Below are 24,708 nucleotides of genomic sequence, written 5' to 3'. Positions count from 1 at the left end.
ATTGTAATAGCCTACAGATCCAGAACGATAATGAAAATTAAACTCTTAAAAATGTATATCAAATTATACATCCATTCTCAAACGTATGAAATTAAATTATTTATGTTAAAAAGAAAATAAATAATAACAGGCATAGTCTGTATCTAATAAGAATAGCAGGAAAAGCCCGCATATATCGCGAATAAACCTGTATCTTCTCCCTCCAAAGTGTAGATGTGTTTCCACCAGAAGATTTGGTTGTGTATAAAAGCGGAGGATTAATTTGTCGTCAAAAAAACTGAAGGCAGTGACGACTCGAGCCGTGATTGGACGAGCTGCTCTCAAACCCTCCCTTTATAATTTCACAGGAGTGAGTTCGGAGTCTTAAACACAGCAACACAGCTAGGACACACACTTAAGAGCACCCTGCACTTTCTAACCCTTGTTGCAAACAGAGAAATGACACCGCAAGTGGATACGAGAGGTTTGCTGAACTACTGATCCGTGCGTATGGACATTTAATTGCTGAATTGCAAGGGGTTTGACTTTTTTTTTTTTTTTTTGTCGCAATTGAACACAGAAGCTCGTGATTTAACTGCCCGACTTTGTGCATGTGCTCCACGCACAAATAAAAAGCTATTTTTTAATTTCATAATCCCCCTTTTTTCCTCTAAATAGTCCACGTTCTTCTCTAAAATTGGCTCCTGTACAAACAGCCGCGTTGGATCCCTCGGGTTACTGCGAGACTCCGGTGTACAACCCGGATCTCTGTCCAAATATGATCGCCGCCCAGGCCAAGCTGGTGTATCATCTCAATAAATACTACAACGAGAAATGCCAGTCTCGGAAGGCGGCCATCTCCAAGAACATCCGGGAGGTGTGCAAGGTGGTCTCAGATGTCCTGAAGGAGGTAGAGGTCCAGGAGCCCCGCTTTATCAGCTCCTTAAACGAAATGGATAACCGCTTCGAGGGGCTCGAGGTCATCTCCCCTACAGAATTCGAGGTGGTCCTGTATCTGAACCAGATGGGGGTCTTCAACTTCGTGGACGACGGCTCTCTGCCGGGCTGCGCCGTGCTCAAGCTAAGCGACGGGCGGAAGAGAAGCATGTCCCTCTGGGTCGAGTTCATCACGGCTTCGGGATACCTGTCCGCGCGAAAGATCCGTTCCAGGTTCCAGACGCTCGTGGCGCAGGCGGTGGATAAGTGCAGCTATAGGGACGTGGTTAAAATGATCGCGGACACCAGCGAGGTGAAATTACGCATCAGAGACAGATACGTGGTTCAGATCACCCCCGCGTTCAAGTGCACCGGCATATGGCCGCGCAGCGCTGCCCACTGGCCGCTGCCACACATCCCGTGGCCTGGTCCGAACCGGGTGGCAGAAGTCAAAGCCGAGGGTTTCAATCTCTTATCGAAGGAGTGTTACTCGTTGAACGGGAAGCAGAGCTCGGCGGAGAGCGATGCCTGGGTGTTGCAGTTCGCCGAAGCGGAGAACCGCCTGCTGCTGGGAGGGTGCAGGAAGAAATGCCTGTCCCTGCTCAAGACGTTGCGCGACCGTCACCTTGAACTTCCCGGGCAGCCTCTCAACAACTACCACATGAAAACTCTTGTGTCTTACGAGTGCGAAAAACACCCGCGCGAGTCGGACTGGGACGAGAACTGCCTCGGGGATCGACTGAACGGGATTTTATTGCAGCTCATTTCGTGCTTGCAGTGCAGGAGATGCCCCCATTATTTTCTGCCAAGCCTAGACCTTTTCCAAGGAAAGCCACATTCGGGCCTTGAAAACGCTGCCAAACAGACTTGGCGAATGGCGAGAGAAATTCTAACCAACCCTAAAAGCCTGGAGAAACTCTGAGGTAAAAAAAAAATAATTAAACGGAATGATTGTGAATAGGAGGTCTGCCTGATCAAAGTTCTGAGGCCTAGACGATGCTAATCAGGAACTCTTCCACAAAATGGTCACTGTTGAAACCAACCCATGTTGTACAAATATTTTAGAGAGCTCCGTTTAAAAATACTTCACGTGACATGAATGTGTCTTAAGGAGGGAGCAAATTGTATCAACAATCAAAATGAATGGTGACCTGTCAGTATTACTGTTTCTTTCTTTTCTTTTTACTAGCCCTGCCCAACAGCACGTTTTACCTAAACAAAGCTACGTGACAGAATACAACTTGTACATTTTATACTGTAAATAGACACATTTGTAGATTGTGAATCCAGTGGTCTGCAGTTGTGAATGTTGTTCTGTGACACGTAAATAGAAGTATCATTTCACCTGTTTTAACATTCGCCTGGATTATTTCTGATAAAGAAAAAACATTTAGACCTGCATCAGCGATTTCATCTATTGTCAATGGCAAAATTCTAAAGTTTACATTTTGATGGTACTATTTGTTACGTTCCTAAACATTCCATATACATACTTGAATTCTTATTTAAAGTATAGGCCTATTCGACCGTTTTGTTTGTACCTTGCTTACATGATAAAAGGTTGAAATTGAGAATATATATATGAAAAAATATACCTGAAAATAATGCACTTGAAATACACTGGAATATAACATTTTGTGATTTGATTTTTTTTTTATCTGTCTCTGAGTTTATTTAAAGAGTTAATAAAAACAAATTAATATTTGTGTCCAAATAATGATTCATAAATACTGCAGTGTAAGAAAAGGCACGATTTATGGGGATCTTTAAGCATCTGGATCTTCGGCATAAAAATGACATGATGTAGCCTGGTTCTTACAAAATAAAAAAGCGTGGAAAACACCAAAACAGAAAATAAGAGAGAACATTTAGTCCTGTGCACAGTGACTGTTGAAATAAGGACAAAGATGAACTGATATGCATTGCAGAAATGTGTGGCTTAACGATACAAATCTCGCATGACAGTTCTACACGTCAGAAATGCACCCCTTCATTTATAAATGTTACAATAATGTCATTTTAACTTACCACTTGTTATTTCCTTCACTTAATGTTATTCCATGTAATTCATACAAAAGTGAGGACTGCCGATTTAAGCGATTATGAGCTTTAAACGCGCAAGCTTTGGTTCATTTTACATAGGCTATATTTGTACATAAATCATCATCGTAACTGATATTTGGTCATGAATGCAGGTCTAGTAAAAACTAGTTATTCTAAGCCTTTTTAAAACAAAATCAAGAATACTCTTTGTGCTTGGCCTCACGGGGCATTCAAGGCATGGGCCTCGATTTAGAAAAAGGCTATTTTTAAAGTATTAAATAATTGATGGTTTTAATAAAGCTGTAAGATTGTTAAACACTTTATGATATTTTATTTTATTCCACGTAATTAGCAATGCGATTCTGCTTGGTGTTTTCACGTGCACACACTCGCAAATACATAACACAAATGCAACCTACTTTGGCATCAATGCGTCTGAAGGCTGGCTCATCTTCGTCCACTTCAAAATAGATTTCCGTGGTAGTGATAGAGAGAGTCCCACGAGCTACAGTGACCGGGGCAATAAGCTGGGCCGGGGTGCTCAAAACAACAGGGCCTATAACAAGGAAATAGATTTTTATTTTCACAGGGGGAAAAAAAAAGTATCGCAAGGCAGTCACCAACAAACGATGCGTAATGCAAGTTAGTAGCTGATGTATTTATACACAACCATACACATACAATAAACAATTTGAGACATTTCTTTAGAATGCGTTTGTAATATTTTCAAGCGTGACTTTTCGAATACAGTTTTGTAGACTTGGACACGATGGTGATAGCCTACTGGCGTGATCATGTGTGTCGTGCGAAATAAATCTTACATAGTTTATTCAAAATAATATCGATTTACACCAAAAATAATTTAATTTAGTAAAATGTTTTAGTAATATTTTGTTCTTATCTAATCAAAAGGTAGGCGCATAGGAGTTTTGCATGCGCATGAAAATGAAATATGGAAAATATGTAAATTGTTAAAGCGAATAATTTCAGTATTAAGATAATTACGCGATCAGTCCTCTAAACTGATGCATTGGCTATATGACATTAGGCTATATCAAGAAAAAAAATCCCTCCCGATTATTTTAATAGGTACGCGTTTCTATGAGGCCTAACGGCAATAATTTCACAGTCACTTTCTTTCATTATTTTGCTACCGAACAAATCAAATGTGAGTGATACGCATTTATGCGCTTCCTAATCAAATCAGTCGTTGAAATTCCCTTTTGATGATCTGAAACCTGTAACATTGACCTTACAAACATTATTTAAATATTTACAGACGTTTTGACCTCCGGTCAAATGACTAGGATCTAATCCCAAGTGAGCGCCCGCTCTCTCTCTCTCTAAATTTTTCTCTTTGACCAGTCCCGTTTTTTTATTAGTTCACCCCTGTAGCAGCCCACGGGTCCGTCGTCCTGGATGCGAGGAGAGGCTCTTGAAATTGGGATATTTATCGATCCCCCTGAACTCCAAAGAGCCACTTTAACGTCTCATCAATCTTAATCTGCTCTCCTCGGCCAATTATGCCCGATACTGTTGCAAGATTACAAGTGGATTTGGGTTTCAATTCCCAGAGCACTCCTTCACTCGAGCTCTCCCCGACCGCTTGTAGAAACCAAAGCCGCTCTGCCTCTTGTACCAGATATAACATCCGCCATTGCTGCTTTCCAGTAAATATTACAAACGTGATCAGTTTTAAATTAGGTAAACTATATTAAGATATGATGATAAAAACAATTTGTGTAGCAACAAAGCAGCACTATAAATCGAAGACATAGCCTACTAGCCTGAAAATAAACTTAAAGCTACTGTGTACTTACGATACACTAAAAAATGCTGGGTTGTTTCAACCCAACTTTGGGTCAAATATGGACTCACCCAATCGTTGGGTTAAATTTTTACATTAACTTTTTAACCCAAAAGTTGGGTTAGTCCAAATTTGACCCAACGTTGGGTTGAAACAACCCAGCATTTTTTTAAGAGTGTACGAAGATTTTACGCGAAATAAATAAATACACACACATAAATAAATAAATACATACATACATACATAAATGTTTTTGAGTAGACTTTGAATGAAAATTGAGGAGCCGATGAATAAAACCATAAGTAGCCTATCCTCTTTACTGGCGCCAACTCAACATCTATTATTTCAAATGGCCTAGGCCTATGTTGTTAACAGAGGCCTACGCCATTTTTTTTTTTTTTTAATCAAATCTAATTTATGAGAAGTTATGTTGAACGAATAAACATTTTGTGCGATCGCAAATAATTCGACAAGGCAACATAGCTTCACCTGTTAAAAGATAGTGAACCCTTTAATCCGAATCATGCCCCTCTCATAACATGTTTAATAGAGAAAGAGGCAATTGTAACGTGGCCTAGAGGGACACTTGTGAATCCAGACAATATCTACAGCATTAATCCAATGCGCAGAGAGAGGATTAGCGCTAAAGCCGCAAGAGACCTTTAAAAATTGGGATCAAACAAAAGTACGTTCATATTACATAATCGGAGCGATCAGGTTTCCCATATGACGTGTAATCTCATCTGCCACTGGGACTGGACCGTTTCTCGGTTGTGTAGGCTAAAACCGTATGAACGACATTTATTTAGCTATGTTTCTTAAAAAATATATTAGCTATACTATAGGCTACTATACTATACTATACAATAGTACAGCCTACGATATCCCCCAAAAAAGAATAAACAGGCTAACAAAATAAAAACGCTATTCGTAATAATAATAATAATAACGACTGTTCTTTGTAATTTTCCCCGTTAAATCTATTTGATTAATTTGTGTTGCCGATGTTCTAGTGATGTAGTGTTGATTTCGGAGCACTAGTGAGGATTAGCAGATTATCATGTTGGAACGAAACAGGTGCAGTTGTACTCAGCACATCTGAGCCGCGCTCTGTCCTGAAGTCAGCTGTTAAAAAGACTGCCTCGCGCTATCGACTGTGATGTCACTGGAGTGTGGCGAGACAAAGGCATGCAGGGAAAATAGATGATGTTTTCGCTCTCTGTGTGTGCAACTTCAGGATGCCTAATACGAATATGAAAATAACACAGTTATTTGTTTGGTAGTGCAAACGTAGATATGAAATAGATCAATAGGCTAGAATAAAGGTATAACTTTATCTGTAGCTTCTGTAACGGTAGCTTCCTGGTAAAATGTTAATATGGTGGTAATATAATGCTAATATGTAAACACATGCACGCACGCACGCACACACACACACACGTTTTATTTAAAATGTAATTTTTTTTGTATGAAAGAGAAAAAGCATGAGAGAGAGAAAAAACAAAATCAAATCAGTATCTCTTTACATCACACCTGTTCTGTCTATGTTTAGCTGTGGGTGTAAATACACTCATGACAGATCCTGTACTCTGATTGGCTGCAGACGAACTGAGCCCCTCCCATTGGCTGTGAGAAGGCTGTTGTTGATTGGCCTGTTGCTTACACTGCGCTCATTAGCACTAGCATTAGCCTGTAGGCCTGCTGTCAAAATAGAAACAGTGCACACACAGCATACTGACACAGATGGCACAGCTCCCCTTGTGGTGATGATACACAACTCCGATAACAGAGGAATAAAACACACCCAATACAAGCATAAACACACATTTTTGAAACTAAATGCTGAGCAGGCAAAAATGATTGTCACTAAAATAGGCCTACTTGCCGTGAGTCATAAATATATAGCCTACTGAAAGAAACAAATTTGGGCCTTTTCATCCACAAATACTGCACAAACCAACAGTTGCATGTAATTAAATATTTACACTGCTTATTAGGCTAGTTGCCTTTAAAATAATCAGTACTCTAAGCATTTCATTTTAAGTGATGGATACAAAATCAGTGCATTTGCTGCTTAATATTAATCCATTTGATGGTGCTCATAGAACATTTCAGGAATTTATACACTGTGCCAGGATTTATGATTGATTGCATTCCAGTAAACTTACTTTTAACATAGATGGTAGACAAAGAACAGCAGGAACACACCAGTTTGCATTCCTGCTTTGCGAATTGGCTAACATTGGTGGGAACATATTAGAGGGTAATTGAGGCAATCCTGATTTATATCTGATAAAGGAATTCCTACAGAGTCAAAAAAAGTAGAATGGCATGAAGAACTGCTTATAAATTGTGAATGAGTTTAAATAGGCTGTGTGCTGGGAGCTTTAACAACACTATCAGCTATGCATACATACAACACTTCAGATAGTAAAGAAAATATATAGATAAATTAGGGCATTGGATTTTCTACAGACGCATACATATCTCACCTCTCATTTTTAACCTTCATTGACTAATGAAGGTCTGCAGAGCGAGTGGGGGCACTGATTATTCAGGGTATTATTAATAACATGTCAGCTACACATTCACAATACATATATCATATACAACATCTTCCAACGTATAGCTGATAAAAATGTAACACGTTAACAAAGCACTGCTAACACTGAGAGACAACCTGTCAGTAGTAATTCTGATATTATAGTTGCTGAGAATAATGGAAATCCAAGTGATTAAAAAAAAAAATTCCTCATAAAATAAAATAGCGATTAGACAATTTTAGTTGCAAAAGAACAATTATCAGACTATCATTATTAGCAGATTAAATTTTGGAAAAGGTATGTCACTATAAATAATGAACTCATCTATATTGATCTTGATTGCCTCCTGATTGTTGGTTAAAGTCATATTTGCTTTAATTCTATAATAATTATATGTAATTAATTTGATTCAATGTAATATTAGTGGTTTTGAAAGGGTTAATCTCTCTTTAAATAGCCAAACCTGCCTCTGGAAATAAAAACCCGGGGACAGAAACTTGCTGTGAGAAAAAAAGAAGAGAAATACATATTTAAAATTTTGTTTTACTATAGACTTAAAAAATAAACAAATAAATAAATATTCAGCAGGAAAAAAAATGTAACTCTGTCCAGAGCAATACTTAACCCTAAACACAGCCAGAAAAACATAAACACAGTCCTAACGCAAAGTAACCACACTAACTACACTGGTCTGCCTCTAGATTGACAGGTAAGATATATTTATATATCTGTTCTATGTCAAATACTGTCATTCTGACAAAATGCCACGCTTAAGCTATGTATAGATAAATAAATGCAACCAAATGTGGAATTATGCAGACATTTCAGATGAAGTGCCTCTGGCAGGACTTCTCTGTGCAGGTAAACCTACAGGTATGTTTGAATATGACTTTATAATTTCAATAACATAACAAATTATGTCTAAAAATGTTTAATCCAAACTCATGTGGCAAACAGAACCTTTAAACCTGAAGACTGAAGGAAAGTGTCACGTCATGAAACTGATGTGTATGACTTACTATGCATGCTGAATGGAGAACCGTCACCATACAGATTGCACTGTGTATTGTGTATAGGTTGACTCACCTGCCAAGTTGTCCACCTCTTTCTCCTGCAGCAGATTGACAGTGTCATCATCCCCCTCCAGCATCAGCTCTGTCTCAGGGCTCTGGCAGACCACCGCCTGGCCACGGAAGCCTTTCCTACCTCTCAGGGCCTCATCTTCCTCAGGGCCTGCAGAGAGACAAGGGTGATGAAAACTGACATTATTTGTACTTAAGCACATTTGAGAATCACAAGGCATAAAAGACACAGTAAAAATAAATATAAAAATACATTCATTAAAAATTATACTGTGCAGTGTATCATATTATATTATAAAAAATATATGGTGGATTTATTATTTTTTCTTTTTTTATGGTGATTTCTTGGCCAGGTTTTTGTGTATCTTTAAATGAATCTCGAGTCAACAGAAAATCAATAAGCCACAACAGATAAATAGGTAATGGTAACCAAGCAACGTAGGAACTTGGTTTATTTATTTATTTTTTTAAAGGCCTGTTCACAAAATATATATATATATATATATATATATATATATATATAATAATGAAGATAACTATAACAATATCTATATTCCTGAATAGATCTGCTACACCGCTGTTGGAGAGCAAATACCAAAACTTGCTACTCCAAATACATCCACAGACATGCTGCTGTGAGCATGTAAAGAATACTGCTGCTGCACATATAACATATATATATTAAATAACTCTCATATATAACATACATGAAATCACCCCATAGCAGATCTATACAGGTGGAGCTGGGGAAGGTGGAGGGTTTCTGAAGCGCGCTGCAACTGCTACAGCAAGCACTAACCAAGTATTTGAATGTTGAGCAGTAACCTCATTGGCTGCTGATATGAAAAGAAACCAATCAGCTGTGTCATGTCAATAAAGATGTCATTATATCAGATTGCGTTAGAAACTATCGGAACTGTGCCATCTAGATTTTCATGAAAAAAAAAAAAAGGTTCTGAAAGTGATCCCAAAGAAATTGTTTCTCTTTGGGGTTATAGTTGTGGTGTGGAATCTGCTATTCTTTTAAATTCAGACAGATTTTTAGAACTATATCGTTATCATTATCGTTACAGTTAACGTCCTTTGTGTGAACAGGCCTTAACACTTTATTTCTGGGATAACAGAACTTGTTATAGGAACAAACTCTATCTGGAATAAGTATCAGCAATGATGTCAAAAGCACGTTTTATTTCAAAATCCTGACTGGAACCACAGGCAAACTATAACGTTTTACTCTAAACTGTTTAATTCTCCTTTAAAGAGACATTTCGAAGTTCATTAGGCATAATGCAATCTGCTCTCTAAATCTGGACGGGAACGAGATTGAACCGACAACGCAATTAAGCGACTGCTGATAACACCAAAGCTCATCAAGCAGCCTTATCTGAGGGAAAAAGAAAAATTATGCAAAAAAGTGTGTAGCCACTTTTTTTTTATATCGAAACAAAAAGATCATTCATCAGCTTTAATTACTAAATAAAAGAGATAAAAATGGCAGTCAGGCCTGACACACGTCACTGCACACTGGATTCGTCTTGTGTAAGGTCAGATATGCCTGAGACACCAGAACAGAGAGATTCTGTGAAAAAAAAGGAAATAAGAAACGCTTATCAGAAATAGAAAGTGTCTGACACTCTTTTGACGTGTTTCTTTTCAGTGCAGCATTTAAAATGTTCCCTACACTCCCGTGGGGTTCATGTACCTTGTCTCCAAGCGGTCACGTTCGAATGTTGTCAACACCACTACACAGACAAAGAAGGAAAAAGAGAAGGAGAGAGAAGAAAAAAAAAAAAATAACATAGCGGGCTTCCTGCTCTGTCTCATATCTCAGGAGCTTTCATCAGAGCCAAGGAAGAAGTGGGACCGCTTTTCGGAAATAGGGAGCGTGTAACATTTAGAGGCACAGAGCCAGCAAGCGGTCATGGATCAAAGCAGATGGAGGGAAACTTAAGACTGTAATTCTGTAAACCGTCATTACGCCTGCATTAAAGCAGGGAGAGCTGATGGAGCTGAGCTCCAGTCTTGACTGCAAGATAAAGCTTAGGACCTCAGTGTAATGCAGACAAAATAACCAGGCGGATTTTTACAAGAAAATTATCCTGAGCAAATGGGGAGAGTTTGAGGGGGAAAAAGTGAGTTTAAAAAAGTATTTAACTTTAGGATGTTTTACACAAAGAAGGCCACAAGAAGGAAAACAAACCTGTGCATACATAAAGTCCCAGCAGACCTGGTCACTGCATATCATCAGTTGCTGTATTTGTTGCTAACTTGTAGACGTTCCTAGTTCTGGTAGACCCTAGTAATAGCTACAAATATCATTGACGCTAATATATCATCGTGTTCACATTAAATCAATTTTATATCACTAAAAACGCACATTCTGGTAGAAAAAGGTTGAATGTTAATTAAACCACTGGATAATGCATCATATCAAAGAATAACATTAATCAACGTGTGCTCTTTGCCATTATGGTCATCCATCTGTGCCACCAGGCTATTTGTGTTCACAATTAATTGTCATTCATTCAAAACATAGATCAAAACGCATTCTTAATGTTGTCCATGTACATGGTCACAAAATAAACATTTTCTGAAAATGTACTCACCTTCAGACCATTCAGGATGTCAAAAATTTTGTTTCTTCATCAGAAAAATTTGGAGAAATTTAGCATCATATCACTTGTTCACCAAGGGATCCTCTGAAGTGAATGGGTGCCGTCAGAATGAGAGTCCAAGCAGCAGATAAAAATATAATGGACCATTAAATAACATCTTGTGAAGTAAAAAGCTGTGCCTTTGTATATATATATATATATATATATATAAACAATTTATGCATTTTAACATAAACCATTGTTTCCGGCCAAAACACAGGTTTTTCCATCCACTGTTGTCCTTTCACATCAAAATCCACAGGCACATTTGTTTAAAACGGTTTCAGACTGTTCTGTGATCTGTGCATATTTATCTCCTGATTCAGATTAGATTACTTTTTTTTATTAGAGAAATCAATATTATGGATAGAGGACTTTTTATGTGAAGATGAAAATCTATTTTTGCTGGATTTGTTTAATACAAACATGCAGTCATGCTGTTGATTTTTGTGATGTTTTTTATCAGCTGCTTGGACTCTCATTCTGATGGCACCCATTCACTGCAGAGCAGGTGATGTAATGCTTAATTTCTCAGAATCTGTTCCGATGAAGAAACAAACTGGCTCTGGGAGTAAATTTTCAGCAAATTTTCATTTTTGGATTAACTATTCCTTTAAACCTTTCCCTGTATTACTCTAACTAGCATAAACATGTGGCACATAATGATATTGAGTAAAATAGTCTGATTTTATATTGCATGAATTACTGCATATTTACCTTTATCTTGCATCGCCCGCCATCTTGGATACCTTTTTTCTACCAAACACACTGTAATGGATTCTAACGCCAAAAAATACAAATGCAGTGCTGCCACATAAAGTTAAGTTAGAACTTGGCTATAATTATGTTTCTACCTTTTGGAACATCCTTCACATCGGGAGCGCTATGAATCTTGCCTACAAAAGCTCACTAGCTTTTTGAGCAACGACACCGGTACAGAAGCTTCCTGTTTTTTCTCTTAAATGGCAAGCCTTTGATAGAAAGCTTACATGGCCACATATATGAGATATCTAGTAACACAGACAATCATTTGTCAGTCCTAGGAATGAGGCTTTATGGGAACTCGAGATCGCTACAACTCAGACTTGAAAGAACCCCTCGCTTGTATTGTCAACCACCTCGTTTATCGCACCCCCGAAGCTGGCTCACTGGAATCCTGTGAGCCATCACGGCCAACAGTGAGGCTATTCAAGCCCAGCACGGCTTACCCGCTCTGCCATCAGAGGGTTTATGTTACCCAGGGCACAAATTTGGCATGACACAGCAGGGTTGAGAAAGACCAGGTGATGGCTGGTCTGCCAGTCGTGGTGGGACTTGAATGATGTTCTTCGCTAAAAGCTTGGATCTGATCCATACAGCTGGGGGACGGGGAGCTGTCAATGGCTGACTGACATACGTGTAGAATAACAAACAAATCAAAATGTGCTGAAGTAGATGTAGCTCTAAACTTATATCCAATGACTAGCACAATATGATGAAAACCAAATATTTGAAGTGGGCTCAAAATAGCTCCTTCAGCGGCACAAAACTGTTACTTGATGAGTAACTCAGGGTTTTGAAGGCTTCGAAAAAGGAAAGAACAAAAAGATTCTAGTTTGCAATTCAATTCTGTCATTCCATCACTATGTGACTTCTTCAACACACTGATCTCTTTACTTGGCCTTTTCTTTTAAAAGTCACATCAAACGAAAAACTGCGCATAGCTTGTGGCAAAAGGAATTTTACAGTTTGTGAGCACAGCTCCCAAGGTGGAAATATTTAAGTGCTTGGTAGTTTTACAGTTTAAGTTTTTTCAGGCTTCAAACAGGCCTTCATTTAGTCGGTTATTGTTGCTCAGAGTCCATGTTTTATTTATGGTTGGAGTATTTGCCTTGCACTTTTATTCATGACACTCGAGTCATGCGCATTTGTAGCCTTAAATGAAAGAGCCAAAAATGTAGGAAAAATATATATATAAAGAATGACACAATATTCCATTTAAGCAGTAATTGCATCTGGTGTATCTTTCCATTCTGGGATTGACAGATGAGATGCCTTTTGTAAAAATACACAATGTACTAAGACGTGTAGATCTACGTCTCTGCAGTTGACTGATATATAATAACTCAAACAAAATGTTGCACATGTGCCATAAGTGCATTCGCACACAAACAATGTGGCAAAGTGGGCTTGCTGCGCTCGTCGATCAAACAACAGGAATTCTGCAGTCAGCTCTGGAAAAAGGAACCCAACTTCGTAAAGCGAAACCGGAGACCCATGCAAAGTTTTTGTTATGGTTTTACTCATGTGAGAAGCATTTGGTATCACACATACAGACCCAATATGGCTGATTACAAAGCCCACATGGAATCTGTATGCACAGAATTTCACAGACAGCTCTGCAGATTTAGAATTAGAACGCCTGCGTTTAAATATTTGGGCTGATTTGATTAGACTTTCACATGCTAATTAAAGGAAACTTTGCTGAGACAATAAATCCTGTAAAACCTGCAATAGCGCCACATTTAGCCTTTGAACTTGCAGATTACTTTTTGAAAGTAACTAGTAAAGTAACGCATTACTTTTACCCATTACCCATTTATTGACTTACACCTTTCCTGTAATGCATTACTTTCCATAAAAACTAAGTAACGTAATTAGTACTTTTTTATGGAGTTACGCAATATTGTTATCCATTACTTTTAAAAGCAACTTCCCCAACACTGAACATAAGTATACCCAAATTCATCAATTCACTGGTTAATGTTAGATGTTTAGATATTGGAGTTTGCGGAGACAATAAGTCCTGTAAAACATAAAGCCGCATTTTGACTTTGAACTTGCAGCACTTAACGTTTATTGTAGTTTAATGATACATTAGGTTTTTATCACACTTCCTGTTTTCTGTTCCCACATTTAAGACCCTTTAAAATATTAATTATCACTGCTATGCCATTTAAGATATTTATTATGACTTTTTATGACCTTACATTTAAATTTAAGGCATTTTAAGAACCCGTGGGGATGTTTTGGTGAGGCACTTACAATGGAAGTGAATGGGGAATTTTTTAAAAGCACTTATTTTTATTTTTAATTTTTTACAGTTATTTTAGGGTTTTAGGCATTGTAACAAAAACTGAACAGGTTAGCAAGCAGTTTATTTTCACACTATAATCACGTTAACCTGCATACTGCTTATGTCTTGTGGTTATACAATGTAAATAGTGAGTATTTTAACATTTACGGCTTGGCCCCAATTACTTCCATTGTAAGCTTCTCACATTTCTGCTTTTCTTAAGCAAACAGAGGGACAAGTCGGCATTAATTTTTGTGGTAATCAACATCGTTTGTTGATTTACTTCTATTGAACTTGTATTGAATTATCACACCTCTCTTACTTCCACCTTTCTTCTCGCTCTTCCACTCTCTCATGTAACAAGCTATAAAGATCTCTGTCCAGAGGGGTTCATTGGGTCAGGGCAGAGCTGCTCACCTGAAAATGAGACTGCAAGGACACTCGGAGGTAGAACAGGCTGTTAAAGAGCAGGATCAATATTAACATGACTTCCATTTCATGCTTGCCCAATTCCAATCAGCTAACAATATACTCGGCCACTCGTGAATAAGGGGGAAGGTACTGTATCAAAGCCTGAGACCCGCATGTAACATGCTCACTATTTTGTCAGCATGGCTAATAGACTAAACTGAGCTATTTCAAAGCTAAGTTTCCTACAAACATATGCAAAGGTACCTGGGAATGAGGCTCAGCGCAGTACGGTTTATCAAATGCTTATACAACGTAGTCAGCCATTTGAGGTCCCATTAAATTCAGGCCGTTCCTCTATTTTCAGTGATTGAAGATTGTATTACAGCCACAGAAAATACATGAAATTACCATGAATCAAATATAATGATGTTGTTTCTAGGGCAGTTAGAAATTTTTTTGAATGAACCTGAGGCATATTTCATGTCATTTCGCATGAGAAGAAATTTGAAATATTGCTAAAACGCAGCGTATGTTCTAACACAGACAAGCTCTATGAAAATATGTAATTGTGAATAAAAACAAGCCCCATATGCAGTGACTGCTGTCAACCGCCAGTGTTCTGACATTTGAGAGCAGTCATTTTTCAATCTCTTTGGTTTCTGGCAAAAATAATGGAAACTTATATGCACCCTTAACAGTTAATTCATTCAAATCACCTATGTTAACTCAACATACATCAACCGCCAGTCACAAAAGCAGCTGTAAACCTCCACTACTGCCAGTTCAGCAAAGCACAGAGCTACTGACTTTTACAGTTTCTTAAAAGGATGATTTACATACCTTATGCAATGTACATATGTGCAGACATATTAGGACTTTCATTCCAGTGAAAAAATAAGAGTGCTTTTAAATACAATGGACTAAATGAATAAATAATAATATTATTTTTTTTACATATATTTAATTTTTTAGTAAAAACATATACTGCATTATTTTTTTTCTTTTAATTTATTTTAAATTTTTGAAAGTTCATAACAATTATAAGCTTGCATTTATCTTAAAAGCTTAGCACTGTTCTGCAGGTTTATGAAAACAGTCCCTCCGTTTTTATAAAATCCATCTAGAGAAGTCGTTCTTTGCTCTCCCTCTCTCTCTATGGCATTGTGGGGGCAACATCTGACAACAGGCAATCCCTTTCACATGCCAATCTTATACATTATTCCACTCATTAAGGACTGGGAGAAGCCTGGGGACCTCAACAAGTCCTCAATCACAGCGGCCCTAGACACTAGACCGCGGGTCCACAGAGACGCACTGACAACTTAGCAAGGACAGACAGAAAAAGAAGCCGGGCCAGAGGAATACTGCAGCGGTGTGAGCTTCTGAAGAAATGCAAGAGATATACTGGGTAATACGTTTGAAAGACAGTGTGGATTTGATATGGTGGCAAAATGAATTAGTGGGGGAAAAAATCTGTTGTGACATGAGCAGGGGCCACCTGCAGGTCAAGGAACAGCTGGCATCTGTATGAACGAGTGTGCATGTGTGTGTTCTGGCTCTGACACACAGGCCATCTGACATGGCCTCAAAACAGTTGGGCACAAAAGGCCAGACATATAGATAGACACAATATTACTGCATAACAAGTCACAGAACACACTTTAAAATTACATAAGCAGTGTTGGGGGTAACGCATTACAAGTAACACGAGTAATCAGATTACTTTTTCAAGTAACAACTAAAGTAACGCATTACTTTTAAACTAACAAGAAAAGAGTTACTTTTTCATATAAGGTGAACACAAGGTACTTTGTTTTCTCATTTATTGACTGTAAAATCTTATGTGATGCCTTACCTTCCATAAAAAGTAACTAAGTAACGTAATTATTTACTAACACAATATTGTAATCCATTACTTTTAAAAGTAACTTTCCCCAACACCGGACACATTCATACCAAAATTCATCAATTCACCGGTGTCAGACTCTGTTCCTTGTTTTATGTATGTTTTGCTCCCCATGTGCCTTCCTTGCCCTTATTTGGTCCTTCCTGTTCCTGTCCCCATTTAGTTCTATTAGTTCCAGGTGTTCCTTGTTATTAGTTATCCTCCTCACCTGTCTGCCCCTCGTTATCTGCCCTATTTGAGTCCTAGCCCGTTCTGTTCTCCCTTGTCTGGAATTGTATATGTCTACACTTGCTACGTGTGTTTTCCTTGTTCCCTGGATGTGATTAAAGCCTGTATGCTTCAATTCCACTCCTCGTCTCCGAGCTCCTCACAGTTGCGAGTCATGACAACTGGTTAATGTAAGATGTTTAGACCACAGAGTATTGTCCATAATCAAAGTGCATCATTTTCATTACGTTAGAAAGTGCAATCTATTGTCATCCCAGGTGGCCATTAGCAGCATTTTAGCAAAATATGCTGTCAAAAAACACTCTCATATGCATCTACCCATAAGTATGAGCTAATACCAAGGGTTCAATTGTGGATTTTTTTTTTTAATAAATGGGCTTATTTCGCTTGCCCCTTTGTAAGTTTCCCCATGTGTAATGGAAATAGTTACAGTAACTATTCTGTGCACAAGAGAGAAGTCGCCCCATTGTACTTGAGAATCAATAGGTTTGCCCTTGTTCAGTTAATACACTCCCTTCGTATCTTCAATTTGATGCCTGGAGGAGAAGCACCCCCATTGGTTAATATTATTGAACCGTTTCTCTTTTAAAGCCTCTGTTGCGAGACACAGAGTCAAATCGACAGCCATGCGGTGGGCAACGCTGCAAGATCAAACGTGTCAATGAGGAAAAATGTTTGAGTGCAAAAGGCAGAAACAGTAAAAAAAAAAAAAGCACAGCGCGCAATTTTCCTCTCAACAATGTGTGCCGTTAGGATATAAAAACCTGCCATAAAGCCCTCTTGCCATGTTCAATTGACAACGCTCATAAATATACAACCTATAAAGCTGACAACGAACTGTTTCTCAGCTCTGAGAATATTAGTTGCGTCCAAGAGTTGATTCTAATTCGCATATGTGTATCCCATTTGGTGAACAATGATGTCATTGTATGAAATGAACGCAATTTAGGGATAATGAGCTAGACTGACAGAGTCCAGCAACATTTTTGATTGGCTGTTGGCAGAATTACTGACCGTAGTCCTCCAGCGATTTGCACGTGATGTCCAAGTGGGTGGAGCCAAAAGGGTTTCGGACGAATCTCCGCCTCCTCCGGAGGTCATCCTCCCAGTAATCCAGACGCCAGAAGTCATGCAGCTGACTGGAAAAGGGGAAAAGACAGGAACTCCTGTTAGGAATCAGAAAAAAAAAAAAAACATGTTGGAAAGCTAAAATTAAAAAATGAAAGCACTGAATATCATTTTATATGGTGAAACAAGCCCTGCTTTCCACAGGGCACATCATACTTTGGCACATTAATATATTATCACTCATTTTGTTAAAAATACATTCACAAATGTGAAGCACTACAACAGAAACACATCAGACACACATGGAAACCCATTTTCGTCACATTAGGAAAAAAAAAATGCTTTGGTAAATCACATGAAAACTCATAATAACATTAAGAAGTGGAAAAAATGACATGAAAAGTTGGAATTGTGACAAAAAGCCAAGATTATGAGATACTAAGACATAATTATGATATAAAAAGTCAGACCTATGACATACTAGGTCTTAATTATGACGAAAAGTTGGGGGAAAAAAACTATTACAAGACAATAAGTCATAATTATAAGATAAAACGTCTTAATTATGGCCCACTACACATTAATTATGAGATAAAAGTCAAAATTTTGACATAAAAAGTTTAAATTATGACATAAGTTATAATTATGACAAAGGCAAAATTATGAGATACTAAGTCAGAATTATGATATAAAAGTCAAACTTATGAAAATCCGCATTAATTATGAGATAAATGTACAAATTATAACATGAAAAGGTGAAATTTTGAGATGAAAAGGTGAAATTATTAAATAATGAAATAGTGAAATTATACTCTACTAAGATATACCAAGACACAAGAATGAGATAGAAAGTTGGAATGATATTATAATTAATATTATAAGATAAAATGTCAACGACTCGACTGTCCTTATGAAATAAAAGTCATTACATAATAAAATTATTACTTGCATAGATTCGACCTTCTCACAATTTCCTTTTTTGTCAAAATGAAGACTTGATGTGTCATAACTCTGACTGTTTATCGTATAATAATGACTTAGTAATCATGACTCACAACTTTTTATGATATAATTAGGGTTTAGCATAGCATGTTTTTTTTTTCTTTCTTGTGGGAGAAATGGGCTTCCACAGACACACACAAAGAAAGCACTTAAATTTATACAGCAGTGTAATACTCTACATACAATGCTACGGAGAATTGCATTCTGGAGGGCACCCAAACCAAAGGTTACACATGAGGGAGAATCAAATATATATAAAATATAGCTAATTCATGAAGTTCATTAGAGCTCCAGAAACCCAGACAAGCTTTTGCACGAGAACCCCTCAGGCACAAAACAGCAGCCGGGGCTCTCCAGCCCACAAATAAATAACAGCAAGTCCCATTAACAAATACGGTATCAAATTACAAGTATAAATGGCGCAGCTTGCCTCCTTTTTACTGTGTTTTTTAACAAGTCTTGTAAATCAGAGGTAGGACCCTCTATGCAGCCGGAGAGGGGTTTTAATGATGCTGGGGTCTCACCATAGCCACACCCCAGGCCAATAAAACAGGGACCCCCTCCCTCAGCATATGTGCAGCTGTGATTAAAATAACGTGCTGAAATATTCATTGAAATGATTCCCAGGGCCCTGGAGCAAGCTGCAGAAAATTGGGTTTTTATTCATTATTAATAACAGCGAATTAGAGGCTGTATAAAAGAAAAAATGAGAGGCCGAGAAAAAAGGGGAGCACGGGGAATGAGAAGGAAACAGCTTCAGCATGTGGTAACCATCTTTGTAAATGATTATTCCAACATTAGCAGGGACCTGGGCTAATTTTATTGCTTGCAGCTAATGCAAACCATTAAGGGCAGGGACCAGCATCAGGTTACTAAGTGCAGCTCGTTTCAAGCGCGCTCGGGCTGGAGATTTTTCAAAGGCTTTAAAACAGAGTGAGAGAGAGAGGGAAAGGAAAAAGCACAGAAAGGAAAAGCAGGCCAGCACCGAATAATACTGCAGCTAATTTACTCCAAAGAGGATTTCGAGAGTGATGATTGGTGTAATTGGGGGATAGATGACAGCATGGTATGGGACAGTCAACAAATTCCACATGTGGTTTGTCTTCATTACCAGCTACTCATGGGGAAATACACCATCCACTTTGAGCCATATACTAATTTCCATCAAAAACTATGACACGAGTCATTAGTCTATGTTCCTATCTTACAAACAGAGGTTAAAGGACTATCTGGTGGAATCTTGGACAAAAATTAATATATTTTTTTTATTTTTTTTTATCATTGTGCATTTGTATTATTTTATCTTTGTTCCATATAATGGCAGTTCATAATTGTCTGTTAAGCTTTAAAAATAAAAATTACAAAAAAAAGACAACAAACGGCATTGTTTCTCACGTCATAACTAAACCATGCTAGTTTGAAAATGTGTATTGAAAATTTAATTTATATATAATATTAATATAATGGAAGTAGCGATAGATCTTTACAATCTTGTCATTTCACCAGATCAAATTATGACATTTTGATTACAAATTACAAGGAAAAAATGAAATAAAAATGGAGAACATTCACAGATAAATAGTTGACAATAAGATCTATAACATGCATTTAGAAAATAGAGGAACGTTTAAATAAATATTACAAATATTTTAAATAAAAGATTTATCTTTTAAAATGTTTTACATTTCATAGTAATTTTATAAAATGACTACGTTTTAGTTATGAATTTTATTTAAAGAAAAATAATTATGAAGATCCTTCTTTAAAAAAACAACATAATTTTGTATTGATAAAAAACAAAACAAAATAACAACTCCATTTCAATGTTAACATTACATGTTTTTTAAACAAACTTATGACAGATTTTTATTTTCATCTCTCAACAAAATATTTTATGTATAAACACATTTACTTATTTATATTAAATGAGTAAATAAAAAAAAAAAAAAAAAAATCTTTGTTTGCCCACCATTAATAGTAGTTCACCCACTTCTATATAAAAATAGAAGCCAACATTCTCACTTGAACATAAGGCAGAGCCATTTCATTAAAAAACCTCAGATCTACCGAGGTGTTTGCCCCAAGCTATGGATTGTATTGAATGGGCCTCTCTCCACTCTGCCATAATATTGAGACAGTCTAAACAGATTAAAGTGTTACAGCAGGATCACATCACAAAAGCTGCTCCTTGTTGCGTGAATATTATATCTACAAATGTCAAGAAATCAGGAGGCTCAAGGGACTTAGCCGAGCTCTGACAGCAACACGAGTGCTCGCTCTCAGTTTAACATCAATCAAGAATGTGTGTGTGTGTGTAGGAAACAAAGCCTGTTTGCATACATGAGCGGCATGCCAAAAGTTCATCACTCGCCGGGGTATGAAAAGCAAAGCGTTGTGTCCGGGGCTTGTCTGTTGTCAGTCTTATACCTCGAGAGCCAGACAGAGATGTCAAGAGGCGGAGAGGCCAAAGTCACATAAATGACATTGTAAATGCGAGATTACAGCGTGAAAAAAATGTAAATCCCACCGAGGCAAACAGGCGATTACCATTTAAGATTATAACATCCAAAGCTGCCTGCGAGTCGGCAACGTAGCGCATGAGAAATCCATGCACGTACATTTTGAAGATTTCAGAATTTCCCGTCCCACAGCATATATGATGATTTTAATTTGGTTTGACGGCTGGTATTTCGGCTGTGTACAGCAATGCTGATGAAAGCCCAAACATTTTCGTTTTCTTCTTAATAAGGGGATTAGACAAGCACGTGGTATTACAATGAACGATAAACCGAAGGGTGCTTGATGACACCGTTTACATTTCTTCACCCACTCTTTCCCCTAAAGCATATGCTTTTACTTTGCTGGTGGTTTCCGCAGGATTGGATGAGGGTCCAGTGATACGTTAAACCCTGTGGTCAACATATAGAGCCGGATTTAGTCAGTGCCAAAATTGCCATGACGTGAGTTTCCTCACCCAGGGTGGTCCAGCTCAAAAGAGAGGTCTTCTTCCCACAGGGGCATTATGAACATATACTGTACTCTTTTACAACTTATTTTAGTCCATTAAATATATTACAGCAGTCCTTCTGAAGAGCAGCGGGTTATATTTAAGGAATATGACACAAGTATAAGAGCTGACGGTGTGTAAAATTAATATTCAATTTTTAGACATAACATTGTCTGTTTCTTTGTCTATTTTTGCTTGACCAATGAAAATAGTTTTAAACAAATCAACAGCAGAATTCACAGAATGTCTTTTTACGTTTAAGAACGTCTGACGCAGGACAGTGAAATGGGAAAAAACGCAAGGCTTCAAGAACTTATTTTAACTTGAGCGCCATGTTTTTAGAATGTCATGTCACATGCATGATGTTTCAAAAGACACCAGACTCAAGCACAACAGTCAAATACATTAATCGAGCGCTTGTTTACATAGAAAAACAACAGAAAAATTAATTGTTGCACATTTTAGAGCAACCCAGCAGAGGTGTTTTGTTCACTGACAAAGAACGAATCGGTTAAGTGAATAATTCAGTGACTCACTGATACAGACATTTCACCACTAATGCACAGTCTGAGAGTGTCTATATTTTGCTGTGACAAAGAGCACTACAAAATTATTAATTTCAATAAGAATGAAGCATTGTAAGGGCAGAGAGGAAGAACATAAAGGTCTATGAAACATTTTTGAATCTGCTGAACAATGACAATATGGGATCAGTTGTGTAGTGAATATTCAATCCCTGTCACCTGGCTTTATTTTGCATTTTCTCGTTGCACAATAACAATGTCCAAAAGATACTTCTTGATATAATGCATTATGTTTCTAGAATGTAGATACAGAACACATATTAGCAGTAGTGTATTCATGCATCAAAATGGATCTTACACATTTCTATCTATCCAGCAGCGCTTATGGAACGCCACTCAGCCAATCAAGTTTGACCGGCACTAACAGTTGTATAAAAGAGCAATATCACAACGCAACTGTATTGTTGTCCAGGAGTCTTTATTGGAAAATAAAAGCTGTGCCTAATAGACTACTTAATTGTGTTATATCTCAAAAAGGAATTAAAAACTATATTCTCGCTGGTCTTCACATTAAAGAGTGGATCCTGATAGCCATTTCATCTGAATGGTAATCACTCACTGGAATTAGCTTCCGACACGCTCGACTTTACCAATCGCGCAGCTCATGATGACAGGCATAAAGGATGGTGGAGGGCCGGCCCTCCTCGAAAGCGGCTCAAATTTATTAGTCACATTGGCCATCAATCACCCAAATGGATTTCCAACTGCATTTTAAAAGCTAATTTCCCTGCACTGATAACCAAAACTATCAGCCGACCAGAGTGCCAGTCATTATTTACTACTGCTGTGGGTCTTATTTTATTTTTTTTCTAAATGCATCACAAAAGACTGGTGTAAAAAACTGTGTATCCCCCTCTCCCTTCCACATATTAAAAAACACTCTCAGAGAGCGAGAGAACAAGATTTAGGACCCTTGTGTCCATAGGGCATGTGTTGTTTGTGAAAGGCTGTAAAAAATTGACAGCCATGATTCAGTCTAAAATGGCAAAATGGGAAATAAAGGAAAGGCTAACAATTTAATCTTAAAATATATATATAGCTATGTTTTTGTCTGGAAAGCCCGGCTGCAGATATGATCTATTGGGCTTTTACACTGGTATTGTGGGGGATTATGGGATGCTGGTTCATGAGATGGATTACCCTGTTACCGTGCTGCTCTGCAGGGCTTGAGCAGTGCATATCTCCAAAGATTCATTTAAGTGGGAGGATTCAGGGGTGCAACTGTTCTGTCTAGACACCTCTTTGACCACCTCTGAGTCTCTGAGCAGAGTCTTTCTGAATAAGCCCTTGTTCACACAAAACAGCAAAAAACCACATGAAATCCCAATCTTAATCCAAACCGTGTTTGAAGGTGGTTTGAAATTGTTTCAGAACTGTCACATTTTACTGTTTTCATTATTATTATTATTTTTGTGGCATTTGTGCCATACATACAATGTGCATTAATGTATCGTTCCCCACACAGTCACTAACTGGGTTTCCATCAAAAGTTGTGAATTTAATTTATGCACAAAATTGGAATATTGCATAAAACATTTGCGAATAATCGTTTAAATCCAACGAGTCAAAGAGAACAAAACTTTCTCAGTTTCCTGAGAAACTGGCACTAAATATCATTAAGAAAAGTAGGAGAAGCCACTAAAAATAATAATTTTCATATATAATAAATTACTTGCACCTCAGAGCGAGCAGATGAAACACAATAAATATGGTCATTGCTTTCGGAGGTGTGGATGCCTGCTGTTTTGGAACGGAGTCATGCAAGACAGTTCTTGGAGGTAAATCTATAGAAATATTTTGACGACAGACTTTGCTCGGACATTTAAAAATGACCATAACAACATTTCAGATGCTGTGTAACAAGATCCGTCTGCTGGTTAGTCAGGTTATGCCATCCTGCAGCGCAAAGTCACATGACTTTTTTTAATGCGCATGGAGAAATTTATTCGGCAAATGCATTTCCATCTCTCCATCTCCCATTATTTGCATTAAAACTTTTTCGTACAAGTCAAAAACCACCTCAAGTGACCGTAAAAACTTTTTTGTGATTTAAGGGATTTTTTTTTTTTTTAACTTGGCATTTCTATCACTTGTTTCTGATGTGATACTTCAAAATGCTCATAAAAACAGGGTGATGGAAACATAGCTACTGTTTCATTCACTATGTAGGATATATTTAAATATATATTTATCGTATAAACGGCTATGGATACAGTATATGCATAAATGTCTGTCTTAAGTGTATAATAATAAAAAATACGGCTTTTAATCAATAAAAAAATATTGAAATAAACTGCAATATGCCAATTACTCTAAATGAAAAACATTTAATTGCATATATGAATATTCTTTTGTTGATAATGAAGATAATTCAAATACATTATTGTGGCACACAAAACACTG

At 37.5% G+C, this 24,708-nt stretch overlaps 2 protein-coding genes across 2 annotated transcripts in view; one reads left to right on the top strand and one right to left on the bottom strand.

The window, feature by feature from the left end:
* LOC107704698 (neurobeachin-like) overlaps nt 1–24,708 on the bottom strand; it is a 282,564-nt gene that overhangs the window by 77,399 nt on the left and 180,457 nt on the right. Inside the window, exons 35-37 of the mRNA XM_016507685.1 lie at nt 17,659–17,810; nt 8,395–8,541; nt 3,378–3,514 (exon numbers count right to left, since the gene is read on the bottom strand). Of these exons, the coding sequence (XP_016363171.1) occupies nt 3,378–3,514; nt 8,395–8,541; nt 17,659–17,810 (436 nt within the window). The remainder of the gene's footprint in view (nt 1–3,377; nt 3,515–8,394; nt 8,542–17,658; nt 17,811–24,708) is intronic.
* On the top strand, nt 372–8,488 carry LOC107704779 (protein mab-21-like 1). The gene is made up of 2 exons (XM_016507801.1): nt 372–1,838; nt 8,426–8,488. Exon 1 carries the CDS (start codon nt 758–760, stop codon nt 1,835–1,837), a length of 1,080 nt encoding a protein of 359 aa, XP_016363287.1. The 5' UTR covers nt 372–757; the 3' UTR covers nt 1,838; nt 8,426–8,488.

The sequence above is a fragment of the Sinocyclocheilus anshuiensis genome, unplaced genomic scaffold (assembly GCF_001515605.1).
Source record: "Sinocyclocheilus anshuiensis isolate Anshui unplaced genomic scaffold, SAMN03320099.WGS_v1.1 scaffold758, whole genome shotgun sequence".
Classification (NCBI taxonomy): Eukaryota; Metazoa; Chordata; class Actinopteri; order Cypriniformes; family Cyprinidae; genus Sinocyclocheilus; species Sinocyclocheilus anshuiensis.
This window is presented reverse-complemented; position numbering and strand designations above follow the sequence as displayed.

Bases quoted from the DNA above. Each gene is read 5' to 3' on its own strand.
- LOC107704779 (XM_016507801.1), top strand. From the start codon at position 758: ATGATCGCCGCCCAGGCCAAGCTGGTGTATCATCTCAATAAATACTAC.